General features: G+C 42.9%; 1 protein-coding gene across 2 annotated transcripts; it reads right to left on the reverse strand.

Moving 5' to 3' along the window:
• Window positions 1–27: 27 nt before the first annotated feature.
• LOC100552381 (zinc finger protein 567) lies at window positions 28–13,598 on the reverse strand. 2 transcript variants are annotated; one of them, XM_016991701.2, is made up of 10 exons: window positions 13,103–13,598; window positions 9,805–9,888; window positions 8,740–8,964; window positions 8,152–8,174; window positions 7,949–8,061; window positions 6,715–6,747; window positions 5,599–5,684; window positions 4,537–4,584; window positions 3,759–3,873; window positions 28–1,880 (listed from the first exon to the last, which is right to left on the reverse strand). In XM_016991701.2, the coding sequence occupies exons 1-10, from the start codon at window positions 13,424–13,426 to the stop codon at window positions 1,285–1,287; spliced, it is 1,647 nt and encodes a 548-aa protein (XP_016847190.2). In that variant the 5' UTR covers window positions 13,427–13,598; the 3' UTR covers window positions 28–1,284. The 2 variants fall into 2 exon arrangements, with proteins under 2 accessions (XP_016847190.2, XP_008103727.2); XM_008105520.3 differs by having other exon boundaries at window positions 5,599–5,690; window positions 13,103–13,597.
• Window positions 13,599–13,904: the final 306 nt, after the last annotated feature.

Here is a 13,904-nt window from a genome sequence, read left to right on the forward strand (position 1 = left end):
ATTGGGAATGTAGGAGAATATGTACACTTCAGTTCAGCCTCTTTTATTTGGGGTTTGGGATGAAAGAGGTAGGAAGAAACATCATTATAGAACAGTTGTGTAAAATCTCATTTATTCACATATTTCCAGGATAAAGAGGAATGTGCCTTCATGGAGGGGATCCAGTTAGTCCTGGCTTCTTAAACCCCTGACCAGCAACTGCATACCCAGCTTGAGATCCTCATACATTTTGGCTGTTGTATGTTTTGAGGTCATTTCTGACTTCTAGCAACCCTATCACAAGATTTTCTGGGGATGAGAATGTGACTTGCCTATGGTCACTCAGGGCCCTTCCAGACAGGCCCTATATCCCAGGATCTGATCCTGGGATATATGAGTGGATTATATGAGTCCGTATTGCCAGATAATCTGGGAAAAATTGAAAATCTGGGATCAGATCCTGGGATATAGGGCCTGTCTGGAAGGGTCCTCAGGTGGTTTCCATGGCTGAATGGGGAATTTAACTGTGGTCTCTGGAGTCATAATCAAACCATTGATCGCTACACCACACTGGATCTCCCATACACTTTTAGCAAAACATAAATGTATGCCAGCATCCTTCTGATGGATTCTACAGTTCCTCAGCCAGTTGCACAGTGGGCACCACAGGCTAAAGCACATCCCTTGTGAAATAGCCAACCCGTTCCGTATCCACCAAGTCAAAAGCAAGGGAGGTAGCTATGTGTGTGTCTGCACAATAATCAGCTGCACTTACACAAACCAAGTGCAACTACTTGCACAATGATTCTTCTCTTAATATGCTGTTCCAGTATGATTCAGGCAGATTGCAACATTTAACATAATTTAAGATAAAGAAAATGCTATATCTTAGCCTTCCCACCATTGGGCACATTTTCCCTCCTTGCATAGGTTGAGTGAGAACACAGAAAAGTCGAACTTTGACTTCCAGAATCCTCCCTGCAGATTGTAAGTCACAGAAACATAGTCAGAAGAGACCTCAAGGGCTATCTAATCCAACCCCATCCTGTCATGCAGGAACACACAATCAAACCGCTCCCAACAGATAGCCATCCAGCATCTGCCACTCCCACTCCCAGGAAGCATACTCCACCTTTGAACATCTCTTACTCTTAGGAAGCCTCTCCTAATGTTTAGGTAAAATTTCTTTTCCTGCAGCTTGAATTGATTGCTCCATTGGGAAAGGGGCCTTGTATCAGCAAAGCTGTGTGCATTTCCCACACTGTAAGGTCCGAGCTGTGTGTTTAATCCCCCCCCCATTTTATTTTATTCTGGATCACAATATGGCATGTTTCTTTCCCCTGCATGAGTTCTCTGGTGGATGGTGAGGTTCGAGGCCCGGCTGAAGCGTTTCCCACACTGGAGACAAGGGTAGGGCTTCTCCCGCGTGTGGCCTCTCTGGTGAATGGTGAGGGTTGTGCTACGCGTGAAGCTCTTCCCACAGTCAGCGCACCGGTAGGGCTTTTCCCCAGTGTGGGTTCTTTGGTGCGCAATCAGATTGGAATAATCACTGAATCCTTTTGCGCAGTAAGCGCAACTGTAGGGCTTCTCTCCTGTGTGGAGCCGGTGGTGTGTGATCAAGACCCCAAACTGACGGAAGATCTTCCCACATTCAGGACAGGGGTAACATTTGTCTTTCCGTTTCCGAGCAGCTGCTTCTCCATAGTTTCTTCTGGTACAAGCAGACTGACCACTTATCTTTGCCACACTATTTCCACGGAGGCCATCTCCATCAGTCTGCTGGTTACTCTGGGATACATTGCCTTCTGATCTTTGCAATCTTATGGCCGTCCGCTCCACCATCTCAGGACCACTTTGGCGAGGATCTTCTTCTTTAATTCCATGTAACAGTGTAATGTGTTCTGGAATTTTTTAAAAAAAAGAATGGAAAGAAAGGTGAGGAAATAGCAAGAGACAGAAATGGTTACCTCGTATAGGAAAGGATGTTATTAATTGTTTATTCCATTTTATGTATCTTGCTGTATTGCACTTATTGTATATCTATATTGCAAGTTACCCCGAGTCCCCAGGGTAGAGGGGGCAGGATATAAATAAACATTACTATTATTATCATTATTATTAATCATTATTATTACGTTTACAAAGGGTCAAGATCAGGGCTTCTTAAACTTTTCTATTTGGGAACCTTGTTGGTCCAAGAAATGTTTACATGACTTTGGGTATATAGGTATATAAAATAGGCATTAAGGTCTAACATTTATGAATAACAAACCAGCACTTGAAAGGCATTCCAAGCAAACTGATTTTCTGGTTTGATGTAAGTTTTCCGGGCTGTATGACCATGTTCCAGAAGCATTCTCTTCTGACGTTTCACCCACATCAAAACTGATTTTCATTTTTATGAGGTGCATCTGAAGCATTTTCTGCAGAGTCCTCTGTAAAACTGCATGTAGTTGCCAACGGAATCATGTACATGTCTAAAACAGCTACTAGGTTGCATTCAGAAAACATTTACTGTTGCCAAAGTTTTGGGGAATCCCAACATGGAGCCCAGGGGACCCAATGTAGGGATGGGACTCACAGTTTAAGAAGCAGTGGTCTAGACTAGCGCAGTGATTAAAAAACTCTGGTCCTCCAGGTGTTCTGCAAATTTTTAGCAAATGGCCAAAACAATTGTTTGACCGCTCTGGGTCTCCCTGGGGGAGAAGAGCGGTATGTAAATTAAACAAACAAACAAACAAATTGTTGTGTCTTTGCACTACATAAATGTCATTATGCAAGCAGTTTCACTTTCTTCAAGGTTGCACAAGAGGAGATATCTTGTTCAGACTTACATAAGTCCCAGTGTAAGCCAATGTATCAGTAGTGGCACTATCTAGGACAATGTTTCCCAAACTTTGTTTTATCAGGTGTTTCACACTTCAGTTCCCAGAATCTTTAGCCAAGGCAGCTAAGGCCTCTGGGAGTTGAAGTCCAAAACACCTGGAGGACTAGAGTCTGAGAACTACTGGTTAAGGAGGTTCAATGGGGGTGGTCCTTCATGGAAAGCTGGATCAACTGTTGAGCAATGGGAAAATGGACATGGAACTTTTGGTTCTGTCTGTTTGATGTAGAACAGTGGTTCTCAACCTGTGGGTCCCCAGGTGTTTTGGCCTACAACTCCCAGAAATCCCAGCCAGTTTACCAGCTGTTAGGATTTCTGAGAGTTGAAGGCCAAAACATCTGGGGATCCACAGGTTGAGAACCACTGACGTAGAGTCTTGGTCTATAATAAACAACTTATGTGTCTTTTCTGACAGCCATCATGTCTGACTGCACAGAGAAGCCATTGAAACCTGTATTTCTGTTGATATTGTTATGATTATTTCTGCAGATATTTTATGAATATTTTAATGAGTATTTTAGAATACTTTTAAGAATATTTTAATGTATATTTTATGAATATTTCCGTAGATATTTTCATGAATATTTCTTGAAGATGCCTAGTTTTTATATGTTTATATGTTTTAAATACATTTTGCTGTTGTATTTTATGTTGTATTTTGGCCTTGGTCCCTATGTGAGCCTCCCAGAGTCCCTCCGGGGAGATAGGGTGGGATATAAGAATAAAGTTATTATTAATATTATTTTCTGACTTTGGTGCCCTACATAATAAAGACACAGAGAAGGAATCTCTGGGTGGAGGGAGCTACAATTTCCATTATCTTCCCAGCCAGCATAATGAGGCCTGACATGCTGTCCCCACAGCTGTGGGACAAGTGGGTCGGGGAGGGTCCTACCGGCAGAGATGCCAGTTTCCTCCTCTTCTTCCTTGATCTTCTTAGGGAGGGCAGCTGTAATGTGTGGCAATCCCAACCACGGCTCTTCTGAATGTCCCTTGAAGGGTGTCAGTTCCTGAAACATCAAAAGCTTTCAGTCGGCATCAATTGTTCACAGGAAAATACAAAACAAAATCTCTCTCTTCTTTGCATAGGAAAACATATCCTACCACGAAGAGTGCAATGTTACAAAACTAACATGGAGATTAAAGGATGAATGTTCACTAGGCTTTCCGTTCATAGGAAAAACAGAAGTTCATCACTATGGTGGAGAATGGCCACAGTCTTTGACTTCATCATACAGAAGTTGGCTACCCCTTACTCAAAATGCTTGGGACACAACATTCATTGATGTTTCATATACAACTTATACACACAGTAAGAAGATAATTTTATATAATATTTTTATTATATCATTTTGTGCATGGAACAAAATTTATGTATATGGAGCCACCAGAGAGCTAGGTGTCAATATACCAACCACAGATGTGGATATTTTGGGATTTTGGAGTACTTTGAATTTTGGATAAGGAATGCTCAAGAGCCAGGGTATAGAAATATTCTTTTTTCCTGAACCAGAAATCCCAGAATCCAACTATCAGAACAGATCCTAGCCATGCTATCTAGGACACTCTGGGAGCTGGTCTAATAAAGTGGTTTTTCCAAGCATTTCTCAATAACTGTCAGACAAAACAATCTACACCGACATCAGAAAGTGTTCAATGCTGCTACAACCTACCTCTTTGATTATTTTTTCATCAGTCAGAAGTTTTTCAGAAGCATTTTTCTGTAGTCATAAAAATAAAGGAACATAATATTGACAAGAAAAAGAGAAAACTGCATTTGTTTTAGTGCACACAAATCCCACAATGTGGGTGAGCTCCTGTCTGTCAGCTCCAGCTTCCCATGCGGGGACATGAGAGAAGCCTCCCACAGGATGGTAAAACATCCGGGTGTCCCCTGGGCAACGTTCTTGCAGATGGCCAATTCTCTCACACCAGAAGCAACTTACAGTTTCTCAAGTCACTCCTGACACGAAAAAAAGCCAATGCATCTTGACCTGCATTAAACGCCTATGCTCCTATCAAGCAAGATCACACATTCATTCGGTTTCACCCCTTATTTCACCCCTTACTATCATTTCTCATTATGTGCAACACCTACTCTATTAATATAAAATAGTTAATACAATGTTGCCTGTAACAAAATATTACAGGAAAAGAGTGTTCCTGCAATCCCAATAGGGCCAATTTTGTTTCCTAAGGATGTATTGGAGGTTGCAACATTTAAGAAGCATTTCCTACTTTCAAATGGGTTTTCCCTATGTGTTGCCAAATGTGGTCCCATCAAATGCCAAATGTGACACTAGTTGAAAGAAAGCAAAAAGATTCTTTAACTCCAACCCATCCCCAACTTCAATTTTAACATTCTTGGCTGTGTCATGGGAACTAAACTAAATGACTTTGGCATGTCATATTTAGTCCAAGGGATTTATGTTTCACTGCCTCAATACAGTATTCCTGCGACTCAGCCAAAATTTCCTCCAGTACATTCCACTGCATTTTCTCTATCCCAAAAAATCACCAAGCATTCCACTGCCACTAAGGAGATGTTGTGTACATTGGGCTATTTGGTGTCCCAAAGACTTGACTTTTTCTTTTCTATTAATTTGAGTTCCCCCAAGCTTGACAGTATCTTGCCTCATAACAGGAATGGAAACATTTCGTATACATAAAACTTCATGTTACGCACTGTAAACAGTGAATTAAGAACTACCGGTGCTCGCTGAAAAATCAGGTACCTGGATCTCTTTTGCAGATGTTTCTTCTCTGTCTTCTTGGGGATGACTGGTCACTTTAGACTGAAATGAGGATTCTATCCTGTAACCTGGAGGTTAAGAAGGGGTCATTATAAGAAAGACATGATTTAGTTGATAAGGAATGTGTGCATAGAGAAAGTAGTAGATAGAATGACACATGCCTTATGTCAAACTCCTATCCCAGTTCAAACAGACCACTGCAGTCCTAGCAGAGTATTATGGTTTGAGCATTGGACTATGACTCCAGAGACCAGAGTTCAAATCCATGTTTGGCCATGGAAATGCACTGACTGACATTTGGCAAATCATTCACTTTCAGCTTCAGAAGATGGCAAAGGCAAACTCCTTCTGAAGAAAACCACCAAACAAGTTTGTCTTGTGACTATCAAAAAATGGAAGCTGACATATGCCAACACTTGTGCAAACCCTATTAATTCCACTGAATCTACTCTACTCAAAATTACAAATAAGACTTTAAAAGGCTATTCTGTTCTGCAATGTAGGCTTGCTCCTTATGTAGTCATGCAGGTTGGCCTGCATGAGATTTCTAATATACAAGGGTCATAAATCCATCTGATACCTATTTATTTATTATTATTTATTTATTCACATTTATATCCTTACCCTGAAGGGGACTCAGAGCAGCTTACAAGTTATATGTACATACAATATATTATATTATTAGCATAGCACAATATAAACATCATATATTACTATCTTGCACTATACCAACATACTGCAATATTATCAGTAGTATTACATGTGATATATATAATTATTATATTGTTTAATCATTAGTATTATATATAGATATAGATATACCTATCCAAAGGCATGGAGAAGACCTCGTAGCTGAGAGCCAATGTTTTGCATACAGATAGTTTCATGTTTAATGCTCTGTTTGTCCAGGACAGGAGTTGTCTGAAAGCTTAGAGAGCAACTGCCAAAATACCTTGAACCTGATTGGAATAATCCTCCTTCCCCAGAAAGAACCCCCAGGTTACTTTGCTACATTTATATAAAGAAGAAGCGCAAAAGAGATCAAAAGGAATACTGGGGCATGGTGATCTTGTCATTGCTTCACAGAATGTCACATACCTGTATCGCCATTCATTTCCAACTGGAGTTGTTCTGGGGAGGAAAAGAAAAAGGTCAGGGAAACAAGAGGACAGATTATAGAGGATATGAAGGCAGGGGCCAAGTGATCAACCCCAACTCAAACTGTCTCAATTCAAAGCTGGTCAGATTTTGCTATCCATTTTGGGTGTTTCAAAAGTTCTCCAGGGTGTTTTCAAGATGGGTGGATTTTTTTGCTTGGGGGAAAATGTGCGTAATGGGGACTCTGTGGGCTGGTCCTAGAAGCCACATTTTCCCAACCCTTGTCCTAGTTATTACACTATAACTACATTTGGAAAAGAAATAATCTGTTCCTGGTTTGAAAGTGTTATTTCTGTTTAATTGTGCAGGACTTACTTTGAAAGTAGTTGTTATACTCTAGAAACTTCATTTTTGGGATTGTCACAATCTATGTTGAATTGGTTGAGACTCGGTGAGATAGTCATTGAAAAACTAGAGCAAAATGTGCTGCAGGATGTCCCTCAAAAACAACATTTTTGCAGTTTAATAAACTTTGGGTTGCTGTGAGTTTTCCAAGTTGTATGGCCATGTTCCAGAAGCATTCTCTTCTGACGTTTCACCCACATCTATGGCAAGCATCCTCAGAGATTTTGAGGTCTGTTGGAAACTAGGCGGGTGGGGTTTTATATATCTGTGGAATAATGTCCAGGGTGGGAGAAAGAACTTTTGTCTGTCTGAGGCAAGTGTAAATGTTGCAACTGGCCACCTTGATTAGCATTGAATGGTCTTTCAGCTTCAAAGCCTGGCTGCTTTCTGCCTAGGGAAATTCTTTTGTTGGGAGGTATAACCTGGCCCTGATTGCTTCATGCCTGGAATTCCCCTGGAATTCGACAAAACATTAATAAACTTTCAACATTTTTTTATGATAGAACTAATTAGGAAATGACATTTATAACCCAGGAACAAACATTGAGTTACATAGTGTTATCATTATTAAAGCTACTATTTATGAAGCAATACAATTCTAGTGGACCAAGGAACAAGGCCACTGAGATATACAATAATGCGGTTGATATCTGATAGAGCTTTTAGTTGTGTTTTCTACAATTTAAAAGGCTATCTTCTTGGAGAACCATAACCAGAAAATAGACAAGGGTTTGGTTCAACATAAAAATCCCCTCTCCCACCTCAGCATATGGTTGTGGTGTGCATAAAAACACATCACAGTGCTCTATTATGGCAATAGCGTCCTTACCTTTAAATTGCAGCAATGTTTCCTGTAGGAGGGCTCGCTTCCAGGAGAACCTGTGGAGCCTCTGTTTGAGCTCTGCTACAGCGGAGTCTACCTTTAACACTCCATCCTCCATGCTGGGGAAGGAAAGGAAACAGTGGGTCCCGAAGTGTATCATCCTATGCATTTTACAGACCCAGGAGAAGAAGGACGAGCTCAAAATGTACCTGTTCTCGGTGCTTTCAACACCCTGCAAGGAGAGTAGAAGCAAAAAAGGAGAGAGATATACTGTAGTGGGTGCATGCCAAAAGAGGAAGCAAGACCACAAAGCCACAAATCTCTGATGTTGGTTAAACACAGTGACTGAGCATGTTCAGTCTTTTGTCACAATCTATTTCTGTGATCAGTTCTAGGCTGCTCCTATAGGATTACCCATCAGCATCAACAAAAGCATTAGCAAAATAGATCTACTGAGAACAGGCGAGGTTTTCAGTCCCTTAAGTCCATTATATTACATAGCAAAATTTGAAAAAAAAATCTGTTATTCTTGTTTAACTATGCAGAACTTATTTTGAAAGTAATTGTTATACCCCAGAAACTATGTCTTTGTGACTGCCGCAAACTATGTTAAATTGGTTGAGACTCTATGAGATAGTCATTGAAAAATTATAGCAAAATGTGATGCAGAATGTCCCGCAAAAACAAATCTTTTGCTGTTTCTGTGTTTTTATTACAGAACCAATTAGGAAATTACATTTATAACCCAGGAACAAAAATCGTGTTACATAGTGTTATTATTGAGCTACTTGACCTACCTGCAAAGACTGTGTCAGTGATGTGTCTCTTTCTTGCTTGCCCAGAAGTTCCTGTAGCAGTGAATCTTCACTGGCCACTTTGGAGTCTTGCTCGTAGCCGCCATGGACAACGTCTCTCTTGAGCTCTTCCAAATGATTCAGCCAGTGCTTTTCCCACTCTTCCAAGAACCCTCGCAGTTCCTTCCATTCCCAGATAACATGCTGCTCTTCCATCTCCATCTGTTTCTGCAGCCACAGAATTAAGAAAGAGAAACCTGAAAAATCCCCAAACCTGCATTTTGCCCTCCCAATCCCCAGTTAAGCAGAAATCCAGCAGATGAAACTTTGTCCAACAAAGACCTAATGTGCAGAGGAACTTCACCTACTAAATCTCCATTCAGAATCATAGAGTTGGAAGAGACCTCCTGAGCCATCTAGTCCAAACCCCGGCCATGCAGGAAAAACACAATCAAAGCACCCATGACAGATGGCCATCCAGCCTCTGTTTAAAAGTTTCCAAGGAAGGAGCTTCTACCACACTCTGAGGCAGAGAGTTTCACTGCTGAACAGCTCGTATGGTCAGGAAGTTCTTCCTAATGTTCAGGTGGAATATCCTTTCCTGTAATTTGAACCCATTGCTCCTAGTCCTAGTTTCAAGGGCAGCAGGAAGCAAGTCCACGCCCTCTTCCTTATGACACTTTTTCACATATTTATACATGGCTATCATGTCTCCTCTAAACATTCGAACATGGGAAATCACTGGCGGACCTTCAGCTAATCACAGGGTGATCTACACTAGAATTAATGCAGTTTGATACCTCTTTAACTGCCATGGCTCAATGCTATGGGATCCTGGAGGTTCTAAGTTGACAAGGTCTTTAGCATTCTATGCCAATGAGTGCTGGTTCCCCACCAAAGCACAAATCCCAGGACTCCATAGCACTGAGCCATGGCAATTAAACTTGTGTTAAACTGCATTGGTTTTACAGTGTAGATGCACCCATAGTCTCATAAGTTAGTCTACTCCATAAGGTTGATGTAAGGATAATGGTAAGAGGTTGTTGGAAACATTATAATAATACTTACCAGCAGTTCCTCTCTTTGCTTCCCTTTACTAATTTGGGTTTCTCTCTCTTTTCCCAAAAGAGCCTGATTTTCCAGAAATTCTCCCTGAAAGAAAGACATGGCTATTTTTGTAAACAGTAGCAAAGAAGGCTGGCAGACTTTGTTACCAAGCCTTGCTTTGAGTCCCCTTCAGGGGTGAGAGAAAGCAGGATATAAATATAGTAAATAAGTAAGTTGCTGCTGTGCATTTGGTAGCTGATCATGTTCATTTTGGCCTCCAAAAAACCTCACCTACTGATTTCTATCGTTCAAGCTGTTGACAAAAGCACAAGAGCCAGTCAGCTTGCCCTGCAATTTTTCTGGTCAGATGGTGATCCCATCACCTGGAAGAAATTTCACATCTCTTCCATTTCAGTGATCCCTAGAGAGAAGTTAATTACATGCCCCAAGATGCCATTAGAAGTGGAAATGCATTAAGTGAAGCAATATAAATGCATACCAGTGCATTTAACAATGGAGGCCCTGGGTGCATCTGTGAAGTATATTGAATGCAGTTTGATGCTACTTTAATTGCCACAGCTAACGCCCTGGAATCCTGGGAGTTGTTGTTTCACAAGGCAATTCACCTTGTCTATCAAATACTGCTGGTCTCACAAAACTAAAAATCCCAGGGTTCCAGAACACAGAGCTATGGCAGTGGAAGTGGCATCAAACTGCATTAATTATACTTCACAGATGCATTCTATTTATTTATTTATTTACAGCATTTATATTCCGCCCTTCTCACCCCAAAGGGAACTCAGGGCGGATCACATTATACACATGCAGGGCAAACATTCAATGCCCATAAACACATCGAACAGAGACAGAGACAGACGCAGAGGCAATTTAACCTTCTCCTGAGGGGATGTTCGATTCTGGCCACGGGGGGAGCAGTTGCTTCATCATCCACTCTGATGGCACTTCCTCATTCCAATGTTGTAAATTAGTTAAACTTGCCTCCCCACCTTTATAAGTGGTACCTTATTTCCTACTTGATAGATGCAACTATCTTTCGGGTTGCTAGGTCAGCAACGAGCAGGGGCTATATTTTATTTTTAATTGACGGGTGCTCACCCCGCCATGGGCTGGCCTCGAACTCATGACCTCATGGTCAGAGTGATTTATTGCAGCAGCTGCTCACCATCCTGCGCCACAGCCCGGCCCATTCTACAACTCGAATGCAGGAGAGGTATGTTTAAACTTCAAAATTCTTTTTAAGATAAAGGGTGAAGACTATGTATGACCCTCCAGATTTTGCTGGACTGCAGCTTCCAGCAGCCCTGGTGATGAATGCTAGGAATTGTAGTCCTGTACCCATTCACAAGAGATAAAACTGACACTATATTGTAGCATCTGTGTGCATAAGTGGTGTGCTGTTTTTAATGTTTTGATCTTACTGCCTTAAAAAATGTGTTGTCAAAGACTTTCATGGCCAAAATCACTGGGTTGCTGTGAGTTTTCCGGGCTGTATGGCCATGTTCCAGAAGCATTCACTCCTGATGTTTCACCCACATCTATGGCAGGCATCCTCAGAGGTTGTGAGGTCTGTTGGAAACTAGGTACTTGAGGTTAATATATATTTCTCCCACCCTGAACATACCACAGATACATACAGCCTGGAAAACTCACAGCAACCCAGTCTTAAAATATGTTTACAACATTTTAACTATTTAAACATGCTTTTAATAATATTAATTTATTTACCATATTTATATCCTGTCATTCTCAACCCCAGAAGGGTAAATTAAATTGAATACATTCACTAAAGATATACAATATACTTGTTTTTTTATGTATAGGAGAAGCTGTGTTTACTTCTTGAACTTTATTTGGTAGGTTTTAAGTTGCATTGCTTTTAATATTGTGGGCGGCTTTGGGTCTCAATTTAGAGAAAAAGTGAAAACTGGGTATAAATAGAGGAGAGAGTGAGGAGGAAGTGGAGAAGGAGAGGATGAGAAAAGGATAAGAGAAGAAGGAGAAAAAGAGGTGGAGGACATGCAAAGGAGAAGATGGAAAGGAGTGGAGAAAGTGACAGAAGAAGACTGCCTTTCACATAGTCTGCCAGGGCATGTTTCTCTTCTTCTACCGTTTGTTTCACTTGCAGAAGCCCTCTGCTTCCAGATTTTCTGGGCAGGTAGTCTGTCGACATCACTACGCGGGTGTAATGAGTAGTGTATTGTCATCAGTTTTTTTGTTTTTCTGTCCAGATCATCCAGCTCTATTATTATTTATTTTATGACACAGCAAACAAGATAAATATGCTGGATTTCATAGCACAAAATCACAAGTCGAACACTTCCCAAGTGTCTAGGACTGTGTGATGAATTTTCGGATGATGCGCGCAGATCCCAGTAGGGTGGCCTTTTGCAGTTGGCAGATCGTGATTTTGTCAATGCCCATTGTTTCCAAATGCCGGCTGAGATCTTTTGGCACGGCACCCAATGTGCCCATCACAACTGGGACCACCTGCACTGGTTTCTGCCAGAGTCTTTGAAGTTCAATTTTGAGGTCCTGATAGCGGCTGAGTTTTTCCTGTTGTTTTTCTTCTATGCGACTGTCACCTGGGATGGCAACATCAATGATCCAAACCCTTTTCTTTTCCATAACTGTGATGTCTGGTGTGTTGTGTTCCAGAACTTTGTCAGTCTGGATTCGGAAGTCTCACAGTATCTTTGCGTGCTCATTTTCCAATACTTTTGCAGGTTTGTGATCCCACCAGTTCTTTGCTGCTGGCAGGTGGTACTTGAGGCATACGTTCCAATGAATCATTTGGGCCACATAGTTGTGCCTCTGTTTGTAGTCTGTCTGCGATTTTCTTACAGCAGCTGAGGATATGATCAATGGTTTCGTCGGTTTCCTTGCACAGTCTGCATTTTGGGTCATCAGCTGATTTTTCGATCTTGGCCTTAATTGCATTTGTTCTGATGGCTTGCTCCTGGGCTGCAAGGATCAGGCCTTCTGTCTCCTTCTTCAGGGTCCCATTCGTTATTATTATTATATAAGGAGAGGATGAGGAGAGAAAGAAGAAGAATGAGAAGAGGGAGAGGATGAAAGAACAATAACATTGGGATTGAGAACAGGAGTTGGACTGAAGGAAGGACCTCCTGAGCGCCATTCTACAAAACATACTTAAGAGAGAGAGGGAGGAGCAACTGTCATAGGAAGCCACGCCCCAAATGTGGTGGACAACTCCCATCATCCCCAGCCTACAGCCAACCCACCTCCTCCTCCCAGCCCCCCTTTAGATATACATATATTTCCCCATTCTCTTGCTCACAGACTTTCCCCCAAAGACCCCCGTGGCCGCTGCTGCTGCGCTCTTGGGGGCCATGGTGGGGGCGGGTCCTCCTGCTCGCATCCCCCGGAGGCGCTGGGCGAGGCTGCCCAGGAGCGGGTTGGGCTGGAGCAGCCCTTGGAGCGGGAGGGGCTCCCGGCAGTGCGGGCAGCGCAGGCGCCTGGCGAAGGGAGCCCAGCACTGGGCCACGCAGGCCCGGCACAGGCTGTGCCCGCAGCCCGAGAGCAGCACCGGGTCGCGGAAGAGGTCCCGGCACAGCGGGCAGCGCAGCGACTCCCGCAGGAGACCCGCCTCCGCCTCCTCCATGGCACCGCCGCCGCGGCTCCTGGTCCAGCGGAGCACAAAAGCCCAAGAGAGGGCGGGGCTTAGGGAGAGGGCAGGGCCTGGAGCGGTGGGCGGAGCCTTTCAGGCAAAGCTGGCAGCAGAGCACAAAAGGATCATCCAAAGAAGGCGGGGCCTGGACCGGTAGGCGGGGCCTATCAGGATCAATCCTAAGGAAAGGCGTGGCAAAGGCGGTGGGTGTGGCTTGAGGCGGAGCTTATATGGCGCTCCCGCATCTTTCATGGCTTTAAGAACAATTCGGAGGGGGCGGGGCTTATGGTGCAGGAGCGGTGGGCGGGGCCTGTCAGCAAGAAGAGCACAAAGGATCCATCTAAAGAAGGCGGGGCCTAGCGCGGTGGGCGTGGCTTATCAGGCAGGACAGAAAAGGATCATTCTTAAGGGGCGTGGCTAAGGATGGTGGGTGTGGCTGGAGGCGGAGCTTATGTGAGACACCCTCATCCTT

This window comes from Anolis carolinensis, chromosome 2 (assembly GCF_035594765.1).
Source record: "Anolis carolinensis isolate JA03-04 chromosome 2, rAnoCar3.1.pri, whole genome shotgun sequence".
NCBI lineage: Eukaryota > Metazoa > Chordata > Lepidosauria > Squamata > Dactyloidae > Anolis > Anolis carolinensis.

Excerpts from the sequence above, each read along its gene's own strand:
- LOC100552381 (XM_008105520.3), bottom strand. The coding sequence starts at position 13,426 with ATGGAGGAGGCGGAGGCGGGTCTCCTGCGGGAGTCGCTGCGCTGCCCG. Across the intron at positions 4,585-5,598 it reads CATCTGCAAAAGAGATCCAG|AAAAATGCTTCTGAAAAACT; the intron begins GTACCTGATTTT and ends TTATGACTACAG. Across the intron at positions 1,881-3,758 it reads GGAAACTGGCATCTCTGCCG|AACACATTACACTGTTACAT; the intron begins GTAGGACCCTCC and ends AAAAAATTCCAG.